The sequence below is a fragment of the Tachyglossus aculeatus genome, chromosome 21 (assembly GCF_015852505.1).
Source record: "Tachyglossus aculeatus isolate mTacAcu1 chromosome 21, mTacAcu1.pri, whole genome shotgun sequence".
Lineage (NCBI taxonomy): Eukaryota > Metazoa > Chordata > Mammalia > Monotremata > Tachyglossidae > Tachyglossus > Tachyglossus aculeatus.
In genome coordinates, this window is record NC_052086.1 from 31,840,655 (window position 1) to 31,855,844 (window position 15,190).

General features: G+C 43.4%; 1 protein-coding gene across 13 annotated transcripts in view; it reads right to left on the reverse strand.

Annotated features, from left to right (window-relative positions):
* RIMBP2 (RIMS binding protein 2) overlaps positions 1–15,190 on the reverse strand; it is a 440,277-nt gene that overhangs the window by 99,410 nt on the left and 325,677 nt on the right. For 9 of the 13 annotated variants that reach the window (XM_038762562.1, XM_038762559.1, XM_038762555.1 and 6 more), the window contains 3 exons: positions 14,033–14,083; positions 12,459–12,479; positions 1,608–1,812 (listed from right to left, as the gene is read on the reverse strand). In XM_038762562.1, the coding sequence (XP_038618490.1) occupies positions 1,608–1,812; positions 12,459–12,479; positions 14,033–14,083 (277 nt within the window). The remainder of the gene's footprint in view (positions 1–1,607; positions 1,813–12,458; positions 12,480–14,032; positions 14,084–15,190) is intronic. The other 4 variants (XM_038762556.1, XM_038762566.1, XM_038762564.1 and 1 more) reach the window with 1 other exon arrangement.

Consider the following 15,190-nt stretch of genomic DNA (forward strand, 5'->3'; position numbering starts at 1 on the left):
TTTTTTTTGTATGATTATCTTAAAATTCTGCAGACCGCCAGGCCTTGTGGGCAGGGATCATGTCTGCCAAAATAACTGTATTATACCATCCAAAGTCATTATAATAATAATAATGGCATTTATGAAGTGCTTACTATGTGCAAAGCACTGTTCTAAGCACTGGGGAAGTTACAAGGTGATGAGGTTGTCCCACGGGGGGGTTACGGTCTTAATCCCCATTTTACAGATGAGGTAACAGACACAGAGAAGTTAAGTGACTTGCCCAAAGTCACACAGCTGACAAATGGCAGAGCCGGTATTTGAACCCATGACCTCTGACTCCAAAGTCTCAGTCAGTTAATCATATTTACTGAGAGCTTCCTGTGTGCAGATCACTGTACTAAGCACTTGAGAGAGTACAATATAACAATAAACAGGACCCACTCCCTGCCCATAACAAACTTACAGTCCACAGTAAGTGCTCAATAAATACTACTGATTGATTAAATTCAAACTCTCAAATTCACCTCCTCTAAATGCAAAGCCTATCAACTTTTCAAAAAGCTACTGCGGTGGAAGGTGACAGAATGAATGGTTGTGTCAAGATTTCATAATGGTTCTGTGACTCAGCTCTATGCAGAAAAATCTCAACGGTGATAGGGTGGTTTTCCAAATGGAAAACTGATACTGAACTGATACTAAACTGATACTGACACTAAACTGATCTAAACTGATCTAAACTGATACTGAAGCCCATTGCCAATTAAGGGGCTCCTGATCCAGGGTAGATTTTTCTGAGAATGATAAGGTAATGATACGGTAATGACTTAATGGGTCAATGAGATAGTACAAAATTCAGAAAATCGAAACCAAGCATGTCTTTTTGGTTATAAATAATAATAATTGTTATGGTATTTGTTAAGCACTTACTACCTGCCAGGCACTGTACTAAGCAATGGGATGGATGAGAAGCAGCGTGGCTCAGTGGAAAGAGCACAGGCTTGAAAGTCAGGGGTCATGGGTTCTAATCCCAGCTCCGCCATTTGTCAGCTGTGTGACTTTGGGCAAATCACTTAACTTCTCTGTGCCTCAGTTCCCTCATATGTAAAATGGGGATTAAGACTGTGAGCCCCACCTGGGACAACCTGGTTTACCTTGTATCCCCCCCCGTGCTTAGAAGAGTGCTTGGCACATAGTAAGCACTTAACAAATACCACAATTATTATTATTATTACAAGCAAATCTGGTTGAACAAGGTCCCTGTCCCCCATAGGGCTAACAGTCTTTATCCCCATTTTACAGGTGAAGTAACTGAGGCACAGACAGGTGAAGTGACTTGCCCAAGGCCACACAGCAGACAAGTGGCCGAGCCACTTATTGGTTCCCTTCAACTTGGACTGAAGAACTGTAAGCTTGTTGTGGGCAGGGAATGTGTCTGCCATATTGTTCTACTGTACTCTCCCAAGCGCTCTGCACACAGTAAGTGCTCAAAAAATGCCACTGACAGGGTTTGGTCAGGAGGTCTTGAAGAGAAGGCTCTGCCCCGAACGATGGATCTGAAGTTACACTCTTTCCCTCTAAGCCAATCTCAGTTATCGGGTTGCTTTCAAATGGAAATCTGCTCTTACCTTTGCCGATGGATGTGGCTAGTCCATTCATTAATTGAGAGTAGGACTTGTTTGGGGATCCTTGGATGTCCAGGGACGCCAAGGCGTTACCACTCAAAAGGTCGATCTTCCCGGCTTGCTGCCGAAACTTCTCCAGTTCCTTGGAGAGGAGGTTGAACTGCTCACTCTGTGTCCGGCATTTCTCTTCTAGCTCCCGGACCTTGGACTGTACGACATAGGCGCAGAGTTGGGGTCAGACGGTCAGGACCGCGGGGAAGGCTCACTCGTGGCTCATTGCCGGGGGTAACATTTATGAAAGGGAACAAAGTGCCCATGCCACGCAGACTGCTTAGTCGAGGGCCACATCCTTTTTAAATATTAATGTTTGAAACCAGAGGTGCCAAACTGTCCGGAATTATTTGGATGCCAGCCCGTTGTGGGGGTTGGTGTGCCATACGGGCATTTTGTGGTTGGCAGTCCTTGCCCTCTGGGTTTTAATTCTGAAGCATTAGATTTTGACAGCAGAAATGAGGCATTACGACTCATTAACTAACAGCCTGATGCATCAGTTCCTGCTCTGAGGTTATAATGGGGACTTACATTTACTCTTGCTTTAAAAACAGCCTTATTAAGAAGGGGAAGTTGATAGTCACTTAATAGCATTAGCATTTTTTTGTTTTTGAGACCAATTCTCCCAAGCCTAAAGTTACTCCCTGGCAAGAAGTCAGGCACTTTAGTGGGAGCATTAACCCTTTTGTGCCCCTACAGGAGGGTTTCAGCTCTACTTGCCAGGCTATCACATAATTATAATTATGGTACATGTTAAGCACTTACTATGCACCAAGCACCATTCGAAGCACTGAGGTAGATAGATGTGAATCATGTTGGACATAGTTCTTGTCTCATATGGGGCTCACGCTCTTAATCCACATTTTACAGATGAAGGAACTGAGGCATGGAGAAATTAAGTGACTTGCCCAAGGTCAAAGTGATGGAGCTGGGATTAGAACCCAGGTCCTTCTCACTTCCAGGCCTGTGCTCTAACCACTAAGCCATGCTGCTTTTCTATGCACTGATGCACTAGATGGTCCCTGGATTGTTTGTTTTACATTAAGCTCTTACTATGTGTTAGAAGTGCTGGGATAGTACAAGCTAATCAGATCACACACAGTCCATGTCCCACATCGGGGTCACAATCCGAGAAGGAAGGAAAACAGGTATCTTAACCCCAATTTCCAGATGGGGAACTTGGAGGAGAGAAGTTAAGTGACTCACCCAAGGTCACAGAGCAGGCCAGTGGCAGAGCTGGGAATAGGACCCTTGGTCTCTTGAATTCTTCATTCATTCATTCAATCGTATTTATTGAGCGCTTACTGTGTGCAGAACACCATACTAAGCGCTTGGGAAGTACAAGTTTCTTGTCCCTTGCTCTTTCCCCTAGATCACACCATAGGGACCAGAGAGTGAATGTGTCTTCTAAAGTTCTCAAGTGAATCACAAGGGAATAAACTTGATCACAGGGAGACATGGCCACTTGCCACTTTTGAACCCACATGGATCCCAGAGTCCTAATGAAACAGATAATTCTTCCACTGGGTGAAAAAAAAGAAATCCCCAAATAAAAAGGAATGGCAGAGACTCACTACCCAGAAATATCAGCTGGATCACATCTCCAGGCTTTATTGTATGGCTTGCTGCAAAGCTAATGATGGATGCCAGCATTAGACCTCAAACGGATTCCAAGACCCACTAATTTTAAGTGATGAGCATTCTTTCCTCATGTAAGGAACACATGCTTTTAGCATCCCAGCTTCCTGGGGTAAAATGAAGGGTTATTTATTTTTTTTCTGATAGCATAGTCCTAAAAATACAGCCAATTCACAACCTATAATTAATCTCTTCAATTCATAACACATCAGTAAGTTTATTCTTCCTCTTCAAAAACTGAATGAGTTTGGCTTCTATTAGGAACTCGGATGGAAAAAAAGAACAGGAAAGGAATGAGCTGGGGAGAATGGCTGGCAAAAACACCACTGTGTTTTTCTTGGTGCTTCTAATGGGAATTTTAGCTCATCCCTAATAAGCCCCTCTCATAGTCATCATGACTTTATTACTTCTGAGGACTAGCATCGGTGGGAAAATCAAGAGAGAAAATTAGGCCAACAGCTGACTTCCTGAAAGATCCTCTGAAACTGCTGAAAAGAGCTTCTGGAACTTGGGTTGTGATAAATAATGGCATTTGTTAAGTGCTTACTATGTGCCAAGCACTGTTCTAAGCGCTGGGGTAGATACAAGACAGTCAGGTTGTCCCTCGTAAGGCTAACAGTCTTCATCCCCATTTTACAGATTAGGGAATTGAGGCCCAGAGAAGTGAAGTGACTTGCCCAAGGTCACACAGCTGACGATTGAAGGAGCCGGGATTAGAACCTGTGACCTCTGACCCCCAAGCCCAGGCTCTTTCCACTAAGCCAGTAAGTAACTAGATTGTCAGGTTCCTGAAGATCGGGATCGGGTCTGCCAGCTTTGATTTTCATTCATTCATTCATTCAATTGTATCTATTGAGCGCTTACTGTGTGCAGAGCACTGTACTAAGCGCTTGGGAAGTACAAGCTGATTTATTCTCCCAAGGTCTTAAGACAGTGCTCTGCACAGAATAACTGCTCAATAAATACCTCTGATGGACAGATGGAGTGCACAGCATGGGTGGGGTGAGAGGTACATGGATAATGATGTAATAGCATCAACCAATCAGTGGTATTATTGAACACCTACTATGTGCAAAGCACTGTACTAAGCCCTTGGGAGAGTTTGATACAACGGAATTGTTAGAAGTGTTCCCTATCCAAAAGGTGCTTTCAGTGTAATAATAATAATGATAACGGTACTTGTAAAGTGCTTACTATGTGTGAAGCACTGTTCTAAGTGCTAGGGGGGATGCAAGGTGATCAGGTTGTCCCACGTGGGGCTCACAGTCTTAATCCCCATTTGACAGATGAGGTAACTGAGGCACAGAGAAGTTAAGTGGCTTGCCCAAGGTCACCAGCTGACAAGTGGCGGAGCTGGGATTCGAACCCATGACCTCTGACTCCTAAGCCCGGGCTCTTTCCACTGAGCCACGCTGCTTCTCTTGTAGAGCGGCACTATGGTCTACAGTCAATAAGGATAACGAAAATAACAATAGCAACTGTGGCTTTTGTGCCAAACACCGTGCTAAGCGCTTGGGGAGAAACAAGATAATCAGGTTGGACAAAGTCCTTTTCCCAAAAGGAGCTCACGGTCTAAGTAGGAGGGAGAACAGGCATTGAATCCCTACTTCACAGATGAGGAAAATGAGGCTCATAGAAGCATAAGAGACTTGTCCAAGGCCACACCGCTGGCCTGGAGAAGCAACATGACCTAATGGAGAGAACACGGGCCTGGAAGTTAGAAGAACTGCTTTGTGCAAAGCTATGTGCTTTGCACACAGTGAGCACTTAATAAATGCCATTAAAAAAAAAAAAACTGGGTTCTAAGTCCAGCTTTGTCCGGCAGGTTCCCAAAGCCAAACTGGTTAGATCATAAGGACTGGTTTTTTACATTCCTTGCCTCGAATGTTGCCTTAGCATTGAGTCACCGTTGGCCAGGGCCTCCTTCGTGACACTGCCCAGATGAGGCTTCTAGTAATTCAAACGGTGAAGAAGAGCTGAGAATTCATTTATCTTTCCCTGTATGTTTCATGTTGCATTCCACCTGCTATTAAAGAAAAACCATTCACACGAGGATGCTGAGCCATACGCTCACTTGATTAAAACTGAACTTTCACTGGCTTTTACTGGCATTGTCGAAAACCTCCTTCCTGTCTGCGGGTAAAAAGGCTCAGTCAATTAGCCCTCAAGATAGGATGGCATTTCAGGAAAAGACATAGCATGCTTATCGTCTGAGAAAGAGCTCTAAGGGTTAGGGCCCGGGTTTGGGGTTTGGCTTTTCTATTTGCCAACTGCAATCTGGGGATTTGCCTCTTTCTGTGGATGGGAATCGCTGCATCTGAATTCAGGTTTCCTGGGTAACTAATGAGAGTTAAATGGGAACCAGTCAGTAATAGGCTTATGAAAATAAGGCTACTGAGGGTGCTTGTGAACAAATACCTGCTCCAGAAGTTTCTATAACTGGATAGTTTCTCCAGAGTGCAGGATCAGAAAAGAAGTCAACAATTCTAAGGGCATTCTCCTTACAGTTTCCAAGAAACTGCCTGGAATCCCCTCCTTCTTCACATCTGACAGACCATTGCTCACATCTCCTCCAGGAAGCCTTCCCTAAGCAACCTCTAATCTCCCCAATTTATAGTCCCCCAACAGCCACTCGAATATTGCAGCTCTCCCTGAACATCTCCATTCTCATAAACCCTAGAAATGACATGATTTAGAGGGAAGAGCATGGGCTTGGGAGTCAGACCTGGGTTTGAATTCCAGCTCTGCCAATCACCTGCTGGGTAGCCATGGGCAAGTCACTTAACTTCTCTGTGCCTCAATGTCCCCAACTGTAAAACAGGGATTAAGCACCGGTTCTCCCCTAAACTGTGAGCCCCATGTAGGACAGGGTCTGTGTCCAACCTGATTAACTTGATCTACCCCAGTTCTTAGAACAATGCTTGACATATAATAGCTGCTTAACAAATGTCTGTCTTCCCCACCAGACTGTAAACTCCTTGGAGACAGGAACCAATCAGAGAATATGCCCATAAATCAACACCCTTAACTAGGTGGAGGTATAGAGGATGAACCATTCAAGCACATCCATAACCCACACAAATGTCTCATACAAATCACACAGCTGTGGCATACCCATCATATTTACTAACTATTGTATTTGCTCAAGCACTTAGCACAGTGCTTTGCAGGCAGTTAGTGTTCTAAATATTATTAGTTGATATGCTTTCTGCACACAGTAGTTGATCATTAAATACAAGTGATTGATTAATAAGCTTCAGAGAGGACAGTTGTCTCAAAGCCAGTTGGCTTTTGAACAGGTAAAGTAACAGGGAATGTAAGTAAGAGCTGTCGATAGTGGCTTGGAATTTTTTTTCTCAAATTATGTGGATGTTTTTAACCAATCTCTTGCTCCTGCCTGAGCCGGTTGATTTGGATGTCAAAAGTTATTTAAGAAGTTCAAAGGATTGCCACTGTTGTTCAGTCGGTAAACTGGGTGGGGTGGGACTCATAAATCCAATACAACCTTATGCTGGAAATCACTCTTTAGGCTGCCTGAAAAGGTCTTGGCTAACGAATGGCAACCACCTGCAGTATTGTGAAATACTGAGCTGCTGCTCGTGAATCTGTTAACATCCCAAAGTGTGGGGAACATATGGCAAAGTCATCAGACAAATAAGCTATAATTGGAGCAAACAGCAACGACTTGCAAATTTGGCTAAGGGTATTTATAAATATAGAAGGAAAACAAAACCCAGCAATGTTTCTAAGATTTGCTTGTTCTTTCATTCGTTCATCAGATTCCTTGGCTTTTCTGCTATGGAGGGGCCGAGGCTATTCTTATTCTATTCAGGATCATATCTGCCAAGAGATGCGGTTTGCAGAAAACTGGGGGGAAGCCAGTAACCTGCAGGGATTTGGGTCCTTATTTTATCAAAGAGGATGTTCTTTACACCTAGGCACCAGCCTAGTTAGAAGTAGACACAGAATCAGAATTCAGTCTTCTGTATATTAACTGCAAAGCCCCTCTTCTGTCTCAACTCACTTGTCTTCTTCCTCTCTCACCCCACCTTTCCTAAGAGACATTAACTCTAAAAATCAGATCAGCTATGCAACAGTTTTTTCTCTCCAAAACTGGCAATCTGAGGAAGGCTGAGGTCAAATGAAGGGTGTGAATACTTGGACCTATGTACTCTGCCTTAAATGTTCATTCACTCATTCATGTTCACGTTTATTAAACAACTAATGTGAATAGGGGCACTGTAAGACATGGATGGAAGTATAGAATAAGAGTAGGAGTCTAGGTTCCACCCTTCAAGAAGCATACAGGAGACAGCCCCCATTATTTTATAAACTGGTTTTGGCTTCCTTGATATGGCAAGCCTATAAGGGGGATTCTAGTTTGCATGCATTTATGTTTCCCAAGTTTTGGCGATCTTCAAAGAAAAGAATGTATAAAGATGTCGTTGCCATTCAGGATGAGATCAGAAGATAGAAGGAGGAGTCTTGACAAAGAAAGGAGACAGAATCAAAGCCTCCCCACCCATCTCTTATGCCATTTTATGTAAAAGAAAGTTCTCCAGCACAAGAAGAGAGCCTTAGGTCTGGAGAAGGCAACCGGACAGTGTGTTCTTGGCTTTCCCAACCCAAGCAGAACCACCATTTCGAGTGGACATCACTCCTATAAATGGAGTCTTTAAGAATTAGAGGAACAGCAAGGACACTGCAGCGAGTAACAGCCAAGATCCTAATAGACCGGTCTAGAAATTGTCACCGGGTGCATTGGGGAAACCTCTTCAAAGACTTGGAAGGCCACATTAATGAATGGACACATCTTGTGGGGTAAATCTTTTCCACCTCCCAAGTTGGCAGGGCATAATAGAAACCTATTTTGGTAAGGAAGGGCTCCTAAAATATTTGAAAGTTGCATACGGCATCACCAAAGTTTGGTCAAACAAGCAATAGTGAGGTCAAGGTCAGAAAAGAGCTTGCCAATTTCCCTGCTACAGAATCAGATGGATCAGGATTGGGAGAGAGGCAACTGAAGCACAAATATTGGGAAAAATCCTCAAATAACAATGGAAGTATATACAGGCAAAACAGATGGCTTTGTAAAAGGCCAACTCAGCTCTAATGTACTCACAAGATCCATGCAGACTAAAGGGAAAATTGAGGATGAGTAGGTGAGAGAACAACACGATCTGACAAGTTTGAACATCCTTTTGGTCCCATCTGGCCATCTTCAAGTAATGATAATACTTGCCCAGTATTATGTGAGGTTAAAAGAACCCAGTTGAATTCATTTCAACGGCTTTTCTCACAGGGCTTATTTTGAGAAGCCTAGTGGAAGGATTGCAGGCCTCAGAGTCAGAGAACCTGGATTCTATTTCCAGCTCTGCCATATACCTGTTGTGTGACCCTGGGCAAGTCACTTAACTTCCCTGTACCTCAGTTCCCTCACCTGCCAAATGGGGATACAATATCTGTTTTCCCTCCTACTTGTATAATAATAATAATAATAATAATGGCATTTATTAAGCACTTACTATGTGCAAAGCACTATTCTAAGCACTGGGGAGGTTACAAGGTGATTAGGTTGTCCCATGTGGGGCTCACAGTATTAATTCCCATTTTACAGATGAGGTAACTGAGGCCCAGAGAAGTTACGTGACTTGCCCATGGTCACACAGCTGACAGTTGGCAGAGCCTGGATTTGAACCCATGACCTCTGACTCCAAAGCCCATGTTCTTTCCACTGAGCCATGCAGCTTCTCTGAGTACTATGGGTACAGCTTCTCTGAGTACTATGGGTACTATGACCCCCACGTGGGATCTGACTATCTTGCACACTGGATATAGTTTTAATTCTATTTGTTCTGACGACTTTGACACCTGTCTACAGGTTTGGTTTTGTTGTCTGTCTCCCCCTTCTAGACTGTGAGCCCATTGTTGAGTAGGGACCGTTTCTACAAATTCCCAACTTGTACTTCCCAAGGACTTAGTACAGTGCTCTGCACACAGTAAGCACTCAATACGATTGAATTTCTTCTCCCCCTCCTCCCCCTCCCCCCGCCTTACCTCCTTCCCCTCCCCACAGCACCTGTATATATGTATATATGTTTGTATGGATTTATTACTCTACTTATTTATTTATACATATTTATTCTATTTATTTTATTTTGTTAATATGTTTTGTTTTGTTCTCTGTCTCCCCCTTCTAGACTGTGAGCCCGCTGTTGGGTACGGACCATCTCTATATGTGGCCAACTTGAACTTCCCAAGCGCTTAGTACAGTGCTCTGCACACAGTAAGCACACAATAAATATGATTGAATGAATGAAAGAATACAGTGCCTGACACCTGTTAAGCACTTAATAAATACCATTGTTATTAAAGACCCTTAAATGAAACTGCTGTTGTTGCCATCGCTAAATTGAAGATTCTAACGGGGAACTAACCAGGGATGGATAGCAGAATTCTTGGAGAATCCTTAGCAATATCCATAGTCCCAAATTCCCTCCCTATCTGCCTATCTCTCACCAGCTGTCTACTCTCTTGGTTTAATGTGGGGGCTGGGAAGACATGGACTCTGGAATGGGAGAGAATACTTATCTTACTCTCATAGACTAATTCCACTGTACTCCCTCAGAGCTTAGAACAGTGCTCCACAAAGTAAGCGTTCAGTACGTATTATTGATTGATTGCAGCACTGTCCTTTTGTTAAAACAGACTTTTCTCAGTGAGACTAAGTCCTTTGAAAACAGATACCAAAGAGGAAGATTAACTCTGAACTCCTCCCTAGCACCATATTTTTGCTTTGGATTCCCCAAGGTGGCACGTTCATGCATACTAACTGGGCATTACAGAAAAGCAAGCACTCGACCAGCTGAATTCTGATTCCAGCAATGGATACCAAAATATCTCTTATCACTGACAGGTGAGAAACTTCAAACCCACAAGTCCCAGTGCTGTTAAAAACCAGTCCTTCAACTTGGTAACTGCACATATTGCTCTCCACACATGCTCTTCCAATCGAAGTCTTCCCTGATTTAGTAGCAGTAGTTGCAAATAATAAATCAATGGTATTTATTGAGTGCTTACTGTGTGCAAAACACTGTACTAAGTGCTTGGAAGAGTGCAATACAATAGACATGATCTCAGCCCACTAGGCGCTTACATCCCTTGATGTTTGTTTTCTCCATTAGAGTGTAAGCTCTCTGTGGGCAGGGGACCTGTCACGTTGTTATGCTATACTTCCCAAGTGCTTAGTGCAGTATACCACGCCAAGTGGGTGCTCAAAAAATGGCACTACAGAAAATGCTACAAGATTTTATTGTGTCCACTCAGTGCTCTGTACTGTTCTAGGCTCTCGGGAAGTAACAAGTAAAGAAATCACCAGTTCCCTGCTCCCAAGAACCTCACACATATTGGGGGAAACAAACATAAAATAAATTTACAAATTATGGTCAAAATAATTAAACATTTATACATGAGAGCTGAGGAAGGATATACATAAATTCATAAATGGTAGAGATGGATAACAGCATTTTACGATTTAGGGCATAGGCAAATTTATTGGCGACATTTTGTTGGAGAAGGTAGTGTTTTAGGAGGGCTACTCTTACTTGTACATATTTACTATTCTATTTATTTTGTTAATGATGTGCACCTAGCTTTACTTCTATTTTACTTCTATTTATTCTAATGACTTGACACCTGTCCATATGTTTTGTTTTGCTCTCTGTCTCCCCGTTCTAGACTGTGAGCCCGTTGCTGGGTTGGGACCGTCTCTATATGTTGCTGACTTGTACTTCCCAAGCACTTAGTACAGTGCTCTGCACACAGTAAGCGCTCAATAAATACAACTGAATGAATGAATGAATGAATGAATGAAATGAAGAGAGCTGTGGTCTGCCTGATTTGGGGCAGGAAGGAGTTCCAAGCCAGGGGAAGATCATGTGCAAGAGGAAGAAGATGGTGGAAGATGTGATTTGTAATACAATTTTTTATGTTTTGAAACTGTTCTCACATCAATTTTTTCACCATATCTCCCCCCATACCCCTGTGAGATAGGGAGAAGCGCTGGGGAGATAACAACGTGATCAGGTTGTCCCAAGGGGGGCTCACAGTCTTAATCCCCATTTTACAGATGAGGGAACTGAGGCACAGAGAAGTTAAGTGACTTGCCCAAAGTCACACAGCTGACAATTGGCGGAGCCGGGGTTTGAACCCATGACCTCTGACCCCAAAGTCCGGGCTCTTTCCACTGAGCCATGCTACTCTAAATAGTAAACCATTTGCAAAACTAGGGACCTTGTCAAAACTCCATGGTCCAGAAACACTTCATGGGGTATGTCCTTGCTCCCTCTAAATGTTACCAATTGGCACTTGTAATATCAAGGATGATCAACATGTGCTGATTTCACAAGGCTGACATCAAACAAAAGGGACAACTTTTCAGGCGAAGTGGTTGAATTCAGATGAATTACAAACCAGGTTCTTCTAAAAGCCTGCACTTTCATGTTTGCATTAGACAACCTATGGCCATAGTGACCAGCTCTTAGGTACCAGGCTGGGAGAAGGTGAGTCCTGAAATTTCCTTTTCCATCTGCAGAGCCCGTTGTTGGGTAGGACCATCTCTACATGTTGATGACTTGTACTTCCCAAGCGCTTAGTACAGTGCTCTGCACACAGTAAGCGCTCAATAAATACGATTGAATGCATGAATGAATCATCTGAATTCAGAGGAAACTCACAGAACCTGAAAGTTGCGACCCTGCACAAAATGACAAGCCACATTTCCTGGGCCTTCTCAGAGGAGAGAAGCTTTGGCACAGTGCTCGGCACAGAGTAAGTGCTCAATAATTTCAATTAATTCCACTGTGTGGCTCACATCTTCTTAAAATGCTACAGTTGTAGCTTCAAGGGAGGCCGTCTAAACTGTGGTTCAACATGCTTCTAGCCCAACCCATCAACTTCCACCATGCAACATACCATGACAATAGGGCTGCCGACACATTAAGAGAGTACCCAGTCATTGGAATCATAAGGTCCCCCTCTCCAGCTCCTGGGTGGAGAAATGTTGAGCAGGCTCAGGAAACAAAGGCAAGCATGGATCCCATGCGTGAAGAAAGCACAGCAAAGCACACACCCTGGTATAAGGGAAAAAGTTATGCCCTAAAATACCTGCATGCTGTCCAAGGTGTTCTGGATGGAGAGCAAAGCAACCCAATTCCGACAAGACACAGTAACAGAGAGATGGGATAAAGAAATAAATAGAAAACAGTTCTGAACACATCTGGATTATGTTCCCCTTTCAAAACAAAATACAATAAAACAGTTACCACATGTAAAAGCATGCACTGCCAACCACACTGTAGGATAGTAAAACAAAAATCAATACTTCAGCTGAGCTTGAATCTCAAAAGGCAGAGTAAACCAACACAAATGAGAAAATTAATAGGCTTTAATGCGCTGGGAAAAAGAAGCAGTATATTTTCACTGGGAGGTCTACTCAAGTCAAGGGGGCAGAGGGTTCGTCTAAGCAGGAGAGGTTTGGATTATTTTTCCACAGCAATAAATAACCACTTCTTTTTTTCCTTTTCCTAGTTTTCCCCTTCAATTTATCCCACACTTCTGAAAGGGGCCTCATTCCCTTATATGTGTTTAAAAATCAATTCCAATATATATGATGATAATGACTAGACCTTTTCCTGTGGGAGGAAAAGGCCTGCAGGGCAACTGAGAGAAACAAATATTTATTTTATAAATCACCCCAAATCCCATGGGGCGAAGGAGAAGTGCCCTGATCTGGTCTGAACAGGTGTGCCTATCGATTGAAGACTGGACAGAAAGGAGAAAAGCTTCCCTGTGTCAACACAGGCCGTGGCCTTCCTTACTGGGTTTCCCCAGGTGGTCCCAGATGGGTCTCTTTCTAGATATTACTCCTTTGATGAATTTATGTATAATCGCAAAGGCGCTAATTGGTTCTCAACTTGCGTGACATTTGTCTTAGACATTTAGGGAACAGTTTGTGGCTCATTAATGCCCATCCATTATGTAAGGCAGAGAGCAGAGCAAGGAGAGTGGAGAGAGAGGCGTGTTGGAGAGGGGGTGGTAAAGGTCATGAATCTCGACTGAGAAAGCGTTTCCTTTTCCAAGAGGGCGGGAGGTAGGTGGCACTCACCAACTGGCCAACCAAAATCCATAACATCAAGGAAAGCTTAAAAAAGACTGAAGTCCAGCCCTTCCAGGCTTACCCCTCCCTCATCAAGCCGCCCCAAATCTCTGGACGCATTTGTTAAACGGACAAAAGGGCTACTCCATCGCAGATCCTCAGTAAGATTGGACCATCTCTAAAGGCAGAGGTGACTCCTATTTCATTCGCTTTGTATGGTGTGGTGGGTTCTTAGTACCTAGTGATATTGATGATGCTTTATTTAAGCTGCAAATTTGCCCTCCTTCCATTCTGTCGACTGCCTCTTATTCAATCGCAGAGGAAGTGTTCTCTCCGAATTTCTAGATGTTTGTTCAAAATTAACCCATTATCTGTAACTTTTTCAGGTAAGCTTGCTTGGAAGGCTATTGGTAATTACGTAAACTCTGTGAGCTAATAAGGAGGTAAATGCCAACCAGGGAATGAATGACAGGCTTTATAGTTGAAAACACCATATTGGTAGAGAAGGAAAATCTATGTGGCATGGCTCTAAACCCCTGCCTGTTCAGCCACGGTTTTCAGAGACAAGAGGGCTTGTGCTTACCTCTAGCAACTGCACCGCACCTTCATGTTCTTTCTTGGCTTCAACCTGAGCCTTTTTATAATAGAAAAAAGAGAAAAAATGAGGTCACTCAATATGGTGCATCTTCCTCTCCCAAATGTTTCCCCAGATTCATGGAATCAGATTCAGAACATGTCTTTGCTGCTGCTGAACATATTATTTGAGGAGGTTCTGGAAGTTTAGCTCTCTCTTTGGGAAGAAATGACTCCTGCATCCAATTTACCTCACTAATCTCCTACTGTAACACCACTACATTTTGCTCTTCCAATGCTGAACTTCTCACTGTACTCTGAGCTGATTGGTCTCGCCACTGATCTCTGCCCATGTCCTCGCTCTGGCCTGGTATTCCCTCCTGGTCATATTGTATGGCCCACCACTCTACTCTCTTCAAAGCCTTAATATCCCTTCCAAGAGGCCTTCTCCGACTAAACTCTAATTTACCCACTCTGCATCACGTATGGCCTTGAATGGGTACACCCTAAGCTCTTTGATGCTTGCCCCACCCCAGACCCACAGAATTTATGTATATATCCCTATACTCTGCCATTTCCCCTAATGTAATTTGTTTTAATATCCATCCTATCCGCCTTCCCCTCTGCATCATTTATGCACATGGCTGTATATCCCTTAAGCATTTTGCTACTCAACTCAGCCCCACAATACTTCTGTAACTATCCCTATATTCTACTATTTCCCTTAGCCTTAATCTACTTTAATGTTTGTCTCCTGTTGTAATAATAATAACGATGATGATCATGATGGTATTTGTTAAGTGCTTACTATGTGCCAAGCCCTGTTCTAAGCGCTGGGATACATACAAGGTAATTAGGTTGTCCCAAGTGAGGCTCACAGTCTTGATCCCCATTTTACAGATGAGGGAACTGAGGCACAGAGAAATTAAGGGGCTTGCCCAAGGTCACAGAGCAGACAAGTGGTGGAGCTGGGATTAGAACCCATGACCTCTGACTCTCAAGCCCATGCTCTTTCCACTAAGCGACGCTGCTTCTCGCTGTTGTAGACTGTAAGCTTCTTTTGGGCAGGGATTGTGGCTACCAGCTGTTGTATTATATTCCCCAAAGCACTTAGCATGGTGCTCCGCAGACCAGTAAGCCCTCAAAAAATTATCACTGGTTGGCTGAT